At 41.9% G+C, this 16,147-nt stretch overlaps 1 protein-coding gene across 1 annotated transcript in view; it reads right to left on the reverse strand.

Annotated features, from left to right (window-relative positions):
* Positions 1-16,147, reverse strand: part of LOC122749310 (protein-arginine deiminase type-4-like) — a 50,877-nt gene that overhangs the window by 22,096 nt on the left and 12,634 nt on the right. Inside the window, exons 3-5 of the mRNA XM_043995616.1 lie at positions 10,332-10,509; positions 8,745-8,811; positions 4,262-4,329 (exon numbers count right to left, since the gene is read on the reverse strand). Of these exons, the coding sequence (XP_043851551.1) occupies positions 4,262-4,329; positions 8,745-8,811; positions 10,332-10,509 (313 nt within the window). The remainder of the gene's footprint in view (positions 1-4,261; positions 4,330-8,744; positions 8,812-10,331; positions 10,510-16,147) is intronic.

Genomic DNA, 16,147 nt, shown 5'->3' on the forward strand with positions numbered 1-16,147 from the left:
GAGCTTCCTCAGCATTCACATCTGCCTAGTTATAAAGCACCTTCCCCCCATTAGCTCATCTGCCCCTGGCCACAACCCTGCTAAAGGAGCGAAGGAGCCAAGGAGCCAGTAGCAGTTTTATAAAAAGCTTCCTGAAAGCACAGACATTGTCTCATGTAGCCTTTGTTTTCTCCACTCTCCTCCTCATTCTGACCAAACAGGTTTGCATGAAGTTAACAGATTCTCTGTTGGAATGTAAGCACCTTGAGGGCACGGAATGTTTCTGCTTGATTTTTTTTTTCATATTCCAGTACTAGATACATAGTAAACACTTACATGTTTGTTGGTTAATTTGCAGTCTATAGATATAGATACTTGTTATAAACACACATATGTTTATATATGTATACACATATATACACACATACACAAACATACTATGAACCAGTATAGAAGATATATGGTACATACACCATATATATTCTATATATGATATATTTGACATTTATAACATAGACTACATAATAAATACTCTACACATATAATATTCTGCACATATATTCTACATGTTCTATATACACATTCTACGTACAATATGTATTCTACAATATATTCTACATAAAATATGTATTCTACATCTATAATAGCTATTATATCTCTATAATAGAAATATAGTCTACATATGCACCTACCTACCTCACAAGATTGTCATGGGGCGGGGGACAGGATTGGTCTAGGTTTGTGATTTTATTGTCATAAACAGATCCCTTATGAGCAACTCCTTCCACCAATGCAGATCAGTTCCTTTCCTCCAACTCAAGTTTAGACTATCCCTTGGAATACTTGGCTAGAGTCCCACAGTCAGTGTGCCTCAGAGTCAGTGTGCATCATCTCTTCCTGACTCCAAGGGCAGGTCTTCATTCACTAGGTCATGCTGCCTCTCTTTCTTGTTATGTAGCTGTATAAATGTGTGAGAATATTAATAAATAAATGTGTGAGAATATTATTTAGCAGGGACCCCCTGCTGAGCAAGCATGGACCACCCTCAACCAATCAGCTTGAAGCAGTGTGTAAGGCAGTTGGTTTTGTCAGTTGGTGGTTGGAACCTCATGAGGTGTAGAGCTCTGATTTCTCCTTGAGGGTAGATTAGGTTTTCCTATTCTTTCAGAGACACTTGTTCTCTCTTTGTTAACCTCTAATATATTTTAATAAATGTTTAATACCTAAACTGTTAAACTGTTGTCCTAGTTAGCTTTCCCCCCACACAAGGGACAGGTAGGGTGATGACACACATTTAGTTTTACCCATCACAATTTTGGTGAGCCAGCCAGGAGAGATCTTCCTGTTGGGCAAGAAATTTTATCCTATTTCCATATGCCTGTCCCTTTAAGCTTTCAAATGGATTTCTTCAACCTCCTAAGTACTTTAGTCTGGTTAATCAGACAAGCAGAGGTTAAGATCATGTTAACACTTGGTCCATTTGAATTTGAATATTCTATTCCTATTTTTGTTTTTACCTTTTTTATTTTGTGGTAACGAAAGTTTTGAATATCAAGGAGAGGATTAGAAATAGCATACCCCATGAAATTTCCCAGGATGAGGTGACAGAAAAGCCCCAAATTCTTCCCCTTCAAGAGATCATCACCCATGACCGGAAGGGTACTGTAGTAAAGCTCAGATAATATATACCTTTTGGGCCCAAAGATTTGAGTTCATGGAAACAAAAAATTCCTAAATTTGATGAGGATCCCAAAGCAGTTATCAGCCTGTTTAGGGCAATTTTCAGAGGTATCAGCCCACTTGGGGTGATGTTACTGGTCTCATGGAAATGATATTATCCCCAGGGGAAAGAGCTGATATATTAGCTGTAGCAACCTCTTTAGAAACATCAGGAAAAGTTATTATTCAATGGCCTTTAGAAGACCCTAACTGGAACTCCAATATCCCTGAGCATTTTGATGAGCTGCAGGAAGCATGGGAAACATTGTTGAAGGCAATGGAATCCTGTGCTAGCAAGACTGATAACCGGCAAAAATTTATAGCTACAGTTCAGGAACCTAATGAAAGACCTAATAGATTCTATGATAGATTGTGCAAGAATGCCAAACAATATATTAGATTGGACCCATTAGATTCTAGAAATGCCCACTTTATCTCTAACTATTTTGTGCATCAATCCTTGCCAGAAATACAGAAATATTTTGAAAGGCAGTGTCCAGGTTGGAATGTACTGAGTACCGACAGAATTTTTTTTTTTTTTGGTGAGGCAATTGGGGTTAAGTGACTTGCCCAAGGTCACACAGCTAGTAATTGTTACGTGTCTGAGGCCGGATTCGAACTCAAGTTGTCCTAAATCCAGGGCTGGTGCTCTCTATCCACCGTGCCACCTAGCTGCCCCGAGTACTGACAGAATTAAAGAAATAGCAACATATATTTATGAAGGAAATGAGAGGGAAGAAAGGAACAGACAGAGCATTTTAGCTCCATTACAGGAAACCAAAAGGCAACTAGGTCAGGCATTTGAGAATCACTATCAACACCTGAATCATTATCAACCCCCTAGGTTTTGCTATTACTGCAATAGACAAGGACACATAATGTGGTACCATAGAATTAGGCAAAGGGAACTTAGACAGATGATGACTGGTGAATTTAGAAACCCATTCAGGGGGCAGAATCAAAACAGTTATGGATCCTTTCACAGAGGTACAGAGAGGAAGAATCAAAGCAGTTATAGACCCTCTCAGAGAGATGGAAAGGGGCAGAATCAAAACACTTATAGCTCTTTTCAGAGAGAAACAGAGGACTGATGGTGTAGGGGAGGGGAAAGGATGGTAGAATCTGATGACTTTACCTTTCCATACCCTGAGATCTTTAGCCCTCTTGTGCCAGTCCATTCACCTCCTCAGAATAATGAACCCCATGTTACCCTTAAGGTTGGGGACACTTACTATGATTGTTTATTAGATACAGTAGCCTCAAGATCATTCCTGGTGAGCAAACCTAACCCTGAATGTACATATATTGGATCTCTAAATGTAGTTGGAATCTCGGGGAAAACTCAAAACAGTTGCAAAATTAACCTGTCACATGGTATCTATGGGCCCATTAACAGTAGAACATTCATTTTTACTTATGCCTGACTCTCCTGCAAATCTATTAGGTCATGACCCCCTCTGTAAACTTAGAGCAACCATATCTTGTTCTCTAGATGGTGGCATCTCCCTGGAATTGCCAGAGGACACTGTCCACTTGCTACCAATTTTGACCTTAGACACTCAGGAAACAATGAGGGATACATTTGAAATCCCTTCTGATATTCCTGAGTTCCTGTGGGTTTCTTCCTCTTCTGATGTAGGTCTCCTTAAATCTGCTGTGCCTGTTACCATTAAGAACAAAGGCAGCCCATCACCATCCATTCCACAGTATCCCTTATCTAGGCAAGCCATTGAGGCTTTTGACACACCAAGGTATCATTATCCCACGCCATCATTCCCTGTGTAATACTCTCATTTTGCCAGTTAAGAAGCCCAAGCCTGGGCCAGATGGCAATCCTGTTTATCCTTTTGTACAAGATCTATGAGCAATTAACTCCAATAGTGCCTGACACTGCTACTATCATTTCCTCAATCCCATGTGAGGCAACATGCTTCACAGTGGTAGATCTCTCTTCTACTTTATTTTCTATACCAGTACATCAGGATTCCCAATACTTGTTTGCCTTCACCTAGAAAAACACACAATGGACTTGGACCAGACTCCCACAGGGGTTATTGAATCCCCATTTTACCCAGAAAGAAATTGGCTCAGAGAGGCTAAGGGACATGTGCATAGTGAGTTAAGTAATCCAAATGTACCTTTGATTCTAGGTCTAGAGGTCTTTCCACTCTGATTTCAATGATGCAGTCTGGGGCGGGGTAGTATATATGTTTGAGGGTTTTTTTTTTGGTCAGGGCAGGTGATGGAGCCCTGGACCATCCAGTCTTGTCCCTAATCACACCTACTTTCCTGTGCCTAAGATATTCTTCTGGCCTCCCCTAGAAGACCAATCAAAGGCTTTCAACATGTGATACAACATGGGACATGCTCTGTAGAGCTAGTGATCTATGGTAAATGTCCTTGTCCAAGACTGCCAAGTGGGAGTTCTTGCCCTCCACACTTTCCCACTACCAAGTGATACCCACCACCATGGGAGATCTAGAACAGACTGGGAATAGTATGTTAACAACATCACCCTCTTCTAGCTTCCTGGATGAGAAATGCCCCCTCACCCCATGTTTACCTTATCAGTTTTGCCGTTGCTAGGTTTTACTTTGCCATTTCGACAAGTGTCAACATCCAAGGAGATTTCTGAAAAAGGAACCAAAAGAAGGAGTTGCTAATGAAATAAAGAGACTATAGTGCCTATACACCTTTTTTTTTTTTTTTTTTTTTTGGTGAGGCAATTGGGGTTAAGTGACTTGCCCAGGGTCACACAGCTAGTAAGTGTCAAGTATCTGAGGCCGGATTTGAAGTCAGTTCCTCCGGACTTCAGGGCCAATGCTCTATCCACTGTGCCACCTAGCTGCCTCTGTGCCTATACACTTTGACCCAGAGATCCTATGGCTAGGTATATACCCCAAGGTAGTCACTGGCAAAAAGAAAGGGTTCACATGCACCACCAAAATATTTCTAGCAGACCTTTCTGTGGCAGCAAAACCCGGAAACAAAGTAGGTGCCCACTGATTGAGGAATAGCTAAGCAAGTTGGGATACATCAATGTAATGGAAAATCACTCTGCTATAAGAAAGGACAGACATGAGGAATACAGAGAAGCATGGAAAGACTTATTTGAACTGATGCAGAGAAAAATAAGCAGAGCAAGCAAAACAAGATGGTGACAACAATGTAAGTGGAAATATCAATGACTCCAAAATGGTCAAAACTGAAAGTTTAGAAATTATAAAGAACAAGTCTAAGTATGTTAGTAAGCTAAGTCCCAAAGAAAAGATATGGAAGAAAAAAAGCCCTTCCTTCCTAAGCTGCTTGGCAGAGGTAGAGGTCCATGGGTGGGGAACATTGTCTATATTATCAATTTTTTTCTGGTATGTTGATTGGCTTGGCTGACTTTTTCCTCTTCTTCTGTTTAAAAAATTCTTTATTATAAGAGATGGCTCTATGGTGGGGGCAGGGGTGGAGAAGAATGTTGGAAATAATGCAGGCAATTTAAAAATAAAATATATCAAATTTTTTTAATGTTTAAATTTAAAATTAAATTTTAGTTTTAATCTAGTGTTAAGAAGTTGCTAATAAAAGCAGTAACCACAACACAGACAAGATACAAGCTAGCCAATCAAATGTGATGGTGTTCACAAAATCTGAAGACATCAGCCACTAGATTAAGGATTTTCTATTTGCCAAGAACTGCTGGGAAAACTGGAAAGTAGCTGTCAGATGGGGCAGCTAGGTAGCACAGTGGATAGAGCACTGGCCCTGGATTTAGGAGGACCTGCATTCAAAGCCAACCTCAGACACTTAACATTTACTAGCTGTGTGACCCTGGGCATGTCACTTAACCCTCATTGCCCTGCCATAAAAACAAAAACAAAAACGGCATAATAAATAAATAAATAAATATAAGAAGTCACATAATTTTTTAAAATGAAAAGAGAATGGAAAAATGTACCTTATATAGCTATGGTTATGGGGATTAAAGAATAATGGATTGAAGGCTAAAAGCCACCTCAGAGACCATCTAGTCTGTAAAATTTATAGATGAGGAACTAAAGCCTAGGGAAGTAAAGTGATTTTCCAAGATCACATAGGTAGCAAATAGTGGAGGGAGAGAAGTGATCATAAAAGAGAAAACAGACAATTTCAAATTACATACTATTAACAAGTTTTTGCACAAACAAAATTAATGCAGCTAAAAGAAAAAAGTCAATTAAATGGGAAAAAAGTCTTTACAGCAAATCTCTCTCTCTTTTTTAAAATTTTTGTTTTTGGCGAGGCAGTTGGGGTTAAGTGACTTGCCCAGGGTCACACAGCTAGTAAATGTTAAGTGTCTGAGGTTGGATTTGAACTCAGGTCCTCCTGACTCCAGGGCCAGTGCTCTATCCACTGCGCCACCTAGCTGCCCCTAATTTATTTATTTTTAACATACATTTTAAAAAAATTTTGAGTTCCAAATTCTCTACTTCCCTCCTGCTCTTTCCCCACCCATTGAGAATGCAAACAATTTGATATCAATTATACATATGAAGTCATGCAAAATATATTTCCATATTAGTCATGTTGATGATGTAACTTTTAAAACCTAAGTCAGGTATCTATTTGGAGATAATCTTGGTATATGGTGTGAGGTCTTGGTGTAAATCTAATTGCAGCCAGACTGTTTTCCATTTTTAGTGGTAGTATTTACTAAATAGAGAAGTCTTGCTCCAGTCTTTTATGGAACACTAAGTTACTAGGTTTGTTTATAGCAAACAATGGTATGCTGTATATCTAATCTGTCCCTTTTATTTTGGGGGGGGGGAGCAATGAGCATTAAATAACTTGCCCAGGGTCACACAGCTAGTAAGTGTCAAGTATCTGAAGTGGATTTGAATTCAGGTCCTCCTGAATCCAGGCTGGTGCTTTATCTACTGCACCACCTAGCTGTCCCTGTCAAATAATTTTTGATGATTACTGCTTTGTAAAATAATTTGAGATCTGATACTGCTAAGCCCCTTCCTTCCCATTTTAAAAATAATTTTCCTTGAGATTCTTGACCTTTTGTCCATCCAGATGAATTTCATTATGATTTTTCTATTATTCTATAAAATAATCTTGCTTTATAAATAGAATATTGTTGCACTGTAAGAAATAATGAATATGAAGAATTTTGAGAAACTTGGGAAGTCTTGCAAAAGCTGATACAGAGTTAAGCAAGTAGAATAAAGTACATGGTGTCTACAGCAAGGTAAAAGAAATTACTTTCAAATTCTCATCAATTTATTGATCTTCTGTGACTTCAGTGAAGCCTGCCTCCCACCTTTTGCAGAGGTGGGGAATTGTAAGTGTAGAATTAAGCAAGGTCAATATGTACATGTGTGTGCGTGCATGTGACTGGGCTAGAGTGAGTGATGAATAGCTTGAAGAATTGTGAAGTTAGGGTATTTGTAAAATCGTTAATATGTATATTGAAGTCTTATAATAGGAGGGCATGGGGTGAGAAAGGAAGACAGGCACTAAAACTCATCAAGGGAAAAAGAAGAATGTCCTAGGGATCAATAGGTACCTGTTGGCAGGGTCTGGATCTTTTTTTTTTTTTTTGTGGGGCAGTGAGGGTTAAGTGACTTGCCCAGGGTCACACAGCTAGTAAGTGTCAAGTGTCTGAGGCCAGATTTGAGCTCAGGTCCTCCTGAATCCAGGGCCAGTGCTTTATCCACTATGCCACCAGCTGTCCCTAGGGTCTGTATCTTAAGCAAGTGGCAGTTTTGGGATTTGACCGGTCTTGTGACTCCAAATTCCTCATTCTTCCCACTGTACCACTCTGCCTAATTATATTGTCACTGACAGTCGCTCTACTTCCATACTTCAGTGATTTGTGATTTCATGGGTTCAAGGATTCCCTGCACCAAGAGAAGTAAAAGTCTTTCTGTATTTTGACAAATGGCACAATTGTTGTGTCTGAAAAATGAATTGCTACAGTGAAACTGGTAATGAGCCTCTCCAAATTTAGGCCAGTCAAATGGCACACAATTCATCAAGAGGCATGTTCTGTCTAGCTTAGGAAGACCTCATAGAACTAGAGAATTTCAGAGGTGGAGAGGCAATGTGGAGGAGTGAAAACAACATCAGACTTGCTGTCAGGGAGCCCTGGGTTCAAATCCTGCCTCCCACACTTAATAATAATAGCCAGCACTTATATGGTGCTTTATGGTTTGCAAAGCACCATGCCATTTGATCATCATAACAATCCTGTGGGGTATGCACTATTATTATTATTATTATTATTATCACCCCTATTTTACAGCTGGGGAAGCTGAGGCAGGTGGTTAAGTGCTTTGCTAAGGGTCATACAGCTAGTATGTATCTGAGGTAGAATTTGAACACAGGTCTTCCTGACTTCCAAGTGTGATACTGGGCGGGGGCGGGGGGCAGGGGGGGGGAGGTTTGGACAAGGTCTCTTCCAGCTCTAGGTCCATGATCCTGTGATGTCAGAAGCCACCTAGTCTGAATGAATAAATACCTCCCTGCCTCAATGTCCTGGAGCAGTCATCCAGCCTTTCTGCTTACAGACCTCCAGTGAAGGGGAGCCAACCACCTCCGGAGGCTGCCCATCCTTCTCAGGCTAACCAGAACCCAATCTGGTCATCTTTCCCTGAGATCCTAGCAGATGGTTCTCCTGTCTCCCTTCCCCTGTCTGTTCTGGGCTCAACAACATCAGGGTCCATAATTTGATCTTCCTGCGACACAGATTCTGGGTCCTTCCCCACCCCGATTGTCCTCTTCTGAATGCTCCACAATGTATCGATGTCCTCCCTAAAATGTGTTCAGACTGAGCCTAGCTCTCCAGCCAATGTTACCTTCCACAAGCACAGCCTTCTAGAAAACAGGTTTTCTAGAAAAGTCTTCCACAAGGATGTCAGCAGAGGAACAAGAATTAGACCCCACAAAATGGTCATTTTTCTAATATCTGGAGCCTCCTTCAACTCCACATATTTGCATCTCTCTAAGGGCATTAACTCAAAGGGAGGGGACCTTTTGAGCATTACCCCAGTAGAATCAGAAATGTTACTTACGGACACCAGTGAGGTAGAGCAAGGCCTGGACAGAGCTTGATTTGGATTCAAAATAAGAAATCTTGACCTGCAGAACAATGCAGAAAGGCACTTGTGATTTCAGCCAATGGCATATTATTATCTGCCGTCAGGGGGGAGGAGAGAGTCCAAGCACGTGGTAACCAAATATTCATGAAACCCAAGAACATTAGTTACTGAGCCAGTGAGGGGGTGTGGTGGATAGAGCCCTGGGCCTGAAGTTAGGAAGACCCTAACCTTAACCCAAAGCAAGCCATACGCAGGACAGATTGTTGTTGTTTGTCCTTTATTCTAGAATAGGACCATGTCATGACTTGTGCTGAATTGGATTTAAGTGAGGCAGGGCTGTGCAAGGTCACCAACCTCACTCTCTCTCCTCCAGAGCCATCTGGGTCCAGTGGCAAAATATACATCAGGATGACTAGAGATTGGCTCGGATGTTTAAAGCAATTGGGGTTAAGTGACTTGCCCAGGGTCACACAGCTAGTAAGTGTCTGAGGTGAGATTTGAACTCAGATCCTCCCAATTTCAGGGCCAGTGTTCTATCCACTAAATCACCTAGCTGCCCCTGCAGGGCAAATAGATAATCAACAGAGGGAGGGCTAGCTGTTATAATTAGTGAATGATAAAATTAAACAATACTTGTAAAGTTCTTTGCACACTTTAAAGCACTATATAAATGGTAGCTATTTTTTTTTTTTAGTGAGGCAATTGGGGTTAAGTGACTTGCCCAGGGTCACACAGCTAGTAAGTGTTAAGTGTCTGAGGCCGGATTTGAACTCAGGTCCTCCTGAATCCAGGGCTGGTGCTCTATCCACTGCGCCACCTAGCTGCCCCAATGGTAGCTATTATTAATATTATTTTTGTTGTTTTTCTTTTTCTTTTTTTTGGGGGGGGGGGTGAGGCAGTTGGAGTTAAGTGACTTGCCCAGGGTCACACAGCTAGTAAGCATTAAGTGTCTGAGGCTGGATTTGAACTCAGGTCCTTCTCACTCCCGGGCCAGTGCTCTATCTACTGCACCACTTAGCTGCCCCTATTATTAATATTATTGCTATTATTCTATACTCTAGGACCAAAGAAATGAATTGTAATCCCCCTTCTACATGACATTCCTTCAAATATTTGAAGACAACTATCTCATCCCCCTATTCCAAGTCTTCTTTTCACTAACCTAGACATCTCCATATCCTTGAATCAGTTCCCATATGGAAGAATGGAAAGGTCTTTCACTGTTCAGGTTGGTCTTCTTTGGACACTCTCCAGCTTGTTCTGTTCTTACTAAACGGAAGCACTCAGAACTGAGCATAATTCCAGATGTGATCTAACAAGGACCAAACAAAGCAGGACCAACAGCTCCCTACTGTTGGACACTGCCTTTTACCTTAGCCCAAGGTCACATGTGCTTTTCTTTTACTGACATCATATCATTCATATTGAACTTTCAGTACAGTAAATATACCAGATATTTTTCAAGTCAACAAGCTTTTATTAACCTCTGGGAATAAAAATATAAGCCAAAAAAGGGAGACCGCCTGTAATTCTGTTTCTCTCTTGCACTATCACACTCACCTTTTCATCATTAAGATAGGAGCTTGGGGCTTTCATCCCCACTGTCATCTCCATCCCAGGCTCCAGGAGCCATTTGGATGAGCCTGAAGGTGACCTCTTGATAGGATGGCTATTGATGTCAACAACTACTCCCGATGTGGCATAGATTTCAAAGAACTCACACTCTGCTGGGGCACATCTGGATCAGGGAGAGAAGCAGGGAGAGAGAGATATGTGAAGTCAAAGGACTGATTAATGTCACTGTCCCTAACTTTCCCACTCCAACCTAGCAGCAGCAGCTTCATCATTACCAAGAGTAAATGTAAGTTAATCATCTGGTTTGCATTTGACTGTCTACCATGCTAGACAAGAAGAAAGGGAGGGAGGGAGAAAGGAAGGAAGGAAGGAAGAAAAGAAAGAAGGAAGGGAGGGAAGGAGGAAGGAAGGAAGGGAGAGAGGGAGGGAGGGAGGAAGGAAATAGAAAGGGAGGAGTATGTAGTAAGCACTCACCATGTGCACTCTATTAAGAGCTGGTGATACCAGGCAGCTAGGTGGCACAGTAGATAGAGCACCGGCCCTGGATTCAGGAGGACCTGAGTTCAAATCCGACCTCAGATTTAACTAGCTGTGTGACCCTGGGCAAGTCACTTAACCCCAATTGCCTCGAAAATTAAAAATTAAAATTAAAAAAAAAAAGAGCTGGTGATAGAATCACAGACAGTCCCTGCCCTCAAGGAGCTTACAGTCTAATGGAAAAAGACTAGACAAAAAGGAGAACTGGGAAGGAAAAGGGAAAACAGAGACTGTGAACATGGTTTCAAAATGTTTGAGAAGTGTGATGAAATAATGGGATTTCGCAGATACTCAAAGACCCACCTGGAGATTAATCTAGACTGACTGAATCAAGTGAGAGTGATTGACTGCTGATTAGCCTACTTCAAGTTAACTGGATTGTAATGACACCTGGCTATCTCTTAAGAAGGTATTGTTCTCAGAAGCTAGACTGTGAACTTAACTTGAGAACATCTTCAGAACCAATGGATTTGGATGACGCCAACCAATCAGCTTGAAGCAGTGTGTAAGGACCACCTCTGTTCTAGACCTATAAAAAGCTTCCACAATCAGTTTGCTAGAGAGTTCGTGATTGAAGCAGGCTGGTGGCGGAGGACTTGAGGAAGAACCCGACCAGGCTGCAACTTTAAGCTAGATAGGACTTTTCTTAACTTTCTGAACTCCACATGAATACCTGGTATGCTTTAATAAATGCTTAATGCCCAAAGACTGGTGCTAAAGCTTCTAATTTAAGGGGACCACAATTTAGATTTTAAACATCACAGAAGGCAGGGAGAAGATGCAGAAGATAGAGCTCTGGGCCTGAAGCAGGAAGACCTGAGTTCAAATTCAGCCTCAGACACTGACTAACTGCTAGTTGTGTGACACAGGGCAAGTCCTTTGACCGTTGTTTGCCTCAGTTTCCTCAATTGTAAAATGGAGATAATAATATGACCTACTTCCCAGGGTTTTTGTGAGGATCAAATGAGATAATGATTATAAATCACAGTGACTGACACATAGTAAGTGATTTAGAAGTATTAGTTGTTGTTATTGATATTCTTATGTGACAGGGAGGCCTGCTTCTCGGCAAGTTAAGATCACTGATGAGATAACCCAGGGCCAGAGTCCAGGCTCTGGTCAAAGAGAACAGATGGTATAGTTTGGAAATGGCCTTGAAGGGACTTAGGAATTCCAAGAGGAGCAACTGAGGAAAGCAAGCATTGTGGGTATGGAGAACAAGAGCACAGAGAGGGAAGACTGAGCATCTTGGATAAAGAACATGAGGAGAAGTAGTAGCTCCATCTCCTGGCCTCAGGGGGCTTACACTCCATGTAGAAAAATAATGGAAGGGCACTTCTTAGAAAATGACGCATCCACTCCAGTGCCCCAGTATTCTGATGGCTCTGTGAGCTACCTCATTACCATGGACATTCCCACCAGTGGTGCAGAGAAGAGCCGTGCACATATACCTGTCTATCCTGGGCAACTCTTGTCCATGCACTCCCAGGATCCACCAGAAGGGGGCTTCCTCTTCTTTCCTTGGCATTGTATGGATACTTATAGAAATATGGGTACCATCTAGAAATTATCCCTTATGCTTGCTATGTGACCAGCTTGTCATCCCCCACCCCCCAGGCAAGTAATCCAGGATACAAAAAAAAGCAGTAGCAGGTATAAAGTCATATAGTTAAAAACCAACCAACCAAACAAACAAACCAAAAACCCTGACCAGTGATAGAGATTCCCTTTGTCTACTTATTCCAAGCCGAGAGGCAGTGGGGTAAAAGGAACGCTGGACCCAGAGTCAAAATAAATTAGCTTGTATGGAAGGTTTCTCTTGTTAGCATGAACTGATGCTGAGTAAAGTTCTTCATCTGCCCTCCCTTTCTTTAACATGTCATCAATCTATTAATTGATTCCTTCTTGTTTGCCTGCCATCCAATTGTTCAGTTCAGTAAGCATTTATTAATTTCATGCTAGTGAAAAGCCACTAGTGTTGAGTATGAGGAATACAAAGATAAAAAAATAAAAACAGACCTCGAAGAAAGAAATTAGCTTGAGTCTGAGCTCTGCTGTTCACTCTGTGTGTGTGTGTGTGTGTGTGTGTGTGTGTGTGTGTGTGTGTGTGGATGTGGGTGTGGATGTGGCAGGGTGCTCTTGGGCAAGTCACTTTCCTTCCTGAGCCTCAGTTTCCTTATTTGTAAAATAAGGGGGTTGGAGTCATTGGTCTCTAAGGATTCTTCCAGTGCTAACATTTTAAGAATCAAGTGCTACTTTCTCCATCTTCTTGTTGTCATTTTTCACTTGTGTTTGATTCTGCATGACCCTGTTTGGGATTTTCTTGGCAGAAATACTGGAGCAGTCTGCCATTTTCTTCTCCAGTTCATTTGACAGATGAGGAAACTGAAGCAAACAGGGTCAAGTGACTTGCCCAGGGTCACACAGCTAGTAAGTGTCCAGGGCTGGATTTGAACTCAGGTCCTCCTGATTCCCTGCTAGCACCACCTAGCTGGAGCTTACATTCTCCATAGTACCCAAGATATGACCTTCTCCCATGACCTCCATGGGTCACTTTGTTGTTGTTCTTGTTCCTGTCTCATGCATTGGAGATTCCATGTTGTTGGCATAATGAATAGAGAGCTGACCTCTAAGCCAGGAAAACCTGAGGTCAATTCCTGTCTTGGACATATATTGCTGATGTGGCCCCCCGCCCTCCCTCAGCAAGTTACTTAACTTTCAGGACTCATTTCTCCATCCACCCCCAGCAAGTCTCTAGGATGAAAAATTGTAGAGAAAGTGCTGACTTCCATTGCTGGGGGGGGGGTTCCTCATGTGGCTGTTCCCTATACTAATGAAATCCCAAGTCTAGACTTTATCCTGTAGCCTAACGCATTGAGGATATAATGTTGGGTATTTCAGTTATCTGTAGGCTTGGGAATTGTTCCCCAACCCCACTGGACAGTAAACTCCATGATGTCAGGAACTTTCTTATCTAAACTTTGAACCTCTCTCTGACCCAATATGGTACTCCACATATAACATGTGCTTAATAAATGAGTAGATGTCCAATGACTTCAATCAAGGCTAAAGCCACCATAAGGAAAAGTCTCAGTGCGTTTTCCGGAATTATGCATTTGTACAAAGCTTTATACTTTTCAAAGGGGTTTCAGATTGGCTCATCAAATCTTTCCCGAGGAGTAGGTAAGACAGGTAAAATTATCTCCATTTTACAGATCAAGAAACTGAGGTTCACAGAAGTTAAAGCGATTTGCCCAAAGTCCTATGACTAGCAAATGTTAGAACTAGAGCTGGATCCCAGGGTTACTAACTTGAAATCCAGGGCTCTTTCTATAATCCTGGGCAGCTTTTCAAAGGCTGCCCCAAGGAGGTGAGTTTATGAGCTGGGTTTTTGAGGGTGTGGACCCAGTAAAGTTTCTCCTGGCAAGTGAATGGCAGCTAGGTGTTCAAAAGTGCTTTGAGAAATAGAAAACACTGCAGATGTCAGACATGACTGACATTTGTTATCATTATTTTATTATTCTTCCACTGAGACCTTCTTCTCATGTTTCCTCACAACATTGTGACCCCAGGTTCCAGAAGGTCCTGCCAACCTGGAAAGACTTCCTGTGTGGGCCTGAGGAGAGCAACCTGGTTCAGAGGAAAGAGTGTTGGATTTAGAATCAGAAGACCTGGGTTCGTAATCCCAGCTCTGTCACTTATTATCTATATGATCTTGGCCAAGTCATTTCTCTCTGAGCCTCAATTTCCCCATCTAGAAAATCAAGATCTTAGTCCCTAGGCTTTGCTGTGTCCTCGATCCCTTTGTGTCCAGGGATCCCCTGGTTTCATGAAAGCCACGAAGCTTAGAAGAATGTTTTTAAGTGCATGAAATTAAATGCAAAGGATCATAAAAGAAACAGAGAATGGAGTCATTATAGAAATATCTTAAGAACCAAGTTAAAAAAATAAAATAAAATAAAATAAAAATTTTAAACCCCCAAAAAACCAAGTTCATAGACCTCCAGGTGAAGAACCTCTGGACTAGATGTTCTCGATGGGCACTTCTAATACTAAATCTGCTGACCCGATGATTTGCTCACATGGATACAGCGAATAAACTGCCTCTCTGGGATGCAAACCTTTGTTTCCTATTTCTAAGCCCAACATTCTCTGCAACACAACACACCACCTTGGACAACACAGTTCTCCCTAGGAAGCCATCTCTTAAAACAAATAATGAGAGGGGAAAAGAGAGACAGAGAGAGACAGAGAGACAGAGACAGAGAGAGACAGAGAAAGACAGAGAGATAGAGACACAGAGAGAGACAGACACAGACACAGAAACACACACAGAGACAGAGGCAGAGACAAGAGACACACACAGAGAAAGAGAGAGAGAGATGGGGAGAAAGAGACAGAGAGACACACACACAGACACTGTTCAGCAAAACTCAGCAACTAAAAGTAATCAAGTCTGACAGGAAATGTAATATTCTACACCCATAGTCCCCCACTTCTGCAAAGAAGGGAGGGAGGTGCATTTTTTCCATTTCTAGCTATTATTAACCCCATTTTACAGATGAGGTTGAGTGCGGTTGAATGACTTGCCCAGATTCCCACAGCTAATCAGTGTCTGAGGCAGAATTTGAACTCACATTTTCCTGAATCCAAGGCTAGCCCTCTCTCCACCTCTTGTTGAGTAGAATTGAATCGAGTTGGAGAGGAGGGGAGATGAGGGGGACACAGTGGCTGTATTCAGGTATATGAAGGGCTATTACCTGAGAAGGAAGATTAGATTTGTTCTCCTTGGCCACAGGGAACATAAGTAGGGGTCGTTGTTGTCCTAAAGAGGACCATGACATCAGGATGATGTCAAGACTTGCATTGAATTGGATTGAAGTGAGGGAGGGCTGTGCAAAATCATCAGCCTCACTCTCTCCTCCAGAGGCATCTGGGTCCATGGCAAGATATACATCAGGACGAGTGGAGATGGCCCTGGATCTTTGAAGCAACTGGGGTTAAGTGACTGGTCCAGGGTTACACAGCTAGTAAGTAAGTGTTAAGTGTCTGAGGCCAGATTTGAACTCAGGTCCTCCTGACTCCAGTGAATCCAGAGCCAGTGTTCTATCAACTAAGCCACCTAGCTGCCCCTTCCTTGTCACTCTTACAGGGGTTGTTTATTCCCCCAGGGATGGATTGAACTGAATTCTGTCTAGACTGTCTAGACTAATAATCTGGAATTTCCCAGAGACTGTTCAGGGACCCTGAGAGTCCCAACATGG

The sequence above is a fragment of the Dromiciops gliroides genome, chromosome 3 (genome assembly GCF_019393635.1).
Source record: "Dromiciops gliroides isolate mDroGli1 chromosome 3, mDroGli1.pri, whole genome shotgun sequence".
Taxonomy (NCBI): domain Eukaryota; kingdom Metazoa; phylum Chordata; class Mammalia; order Microbiotheria; family Microbiotheriidae; genus Dromiciops; species Dromiciops gliroides.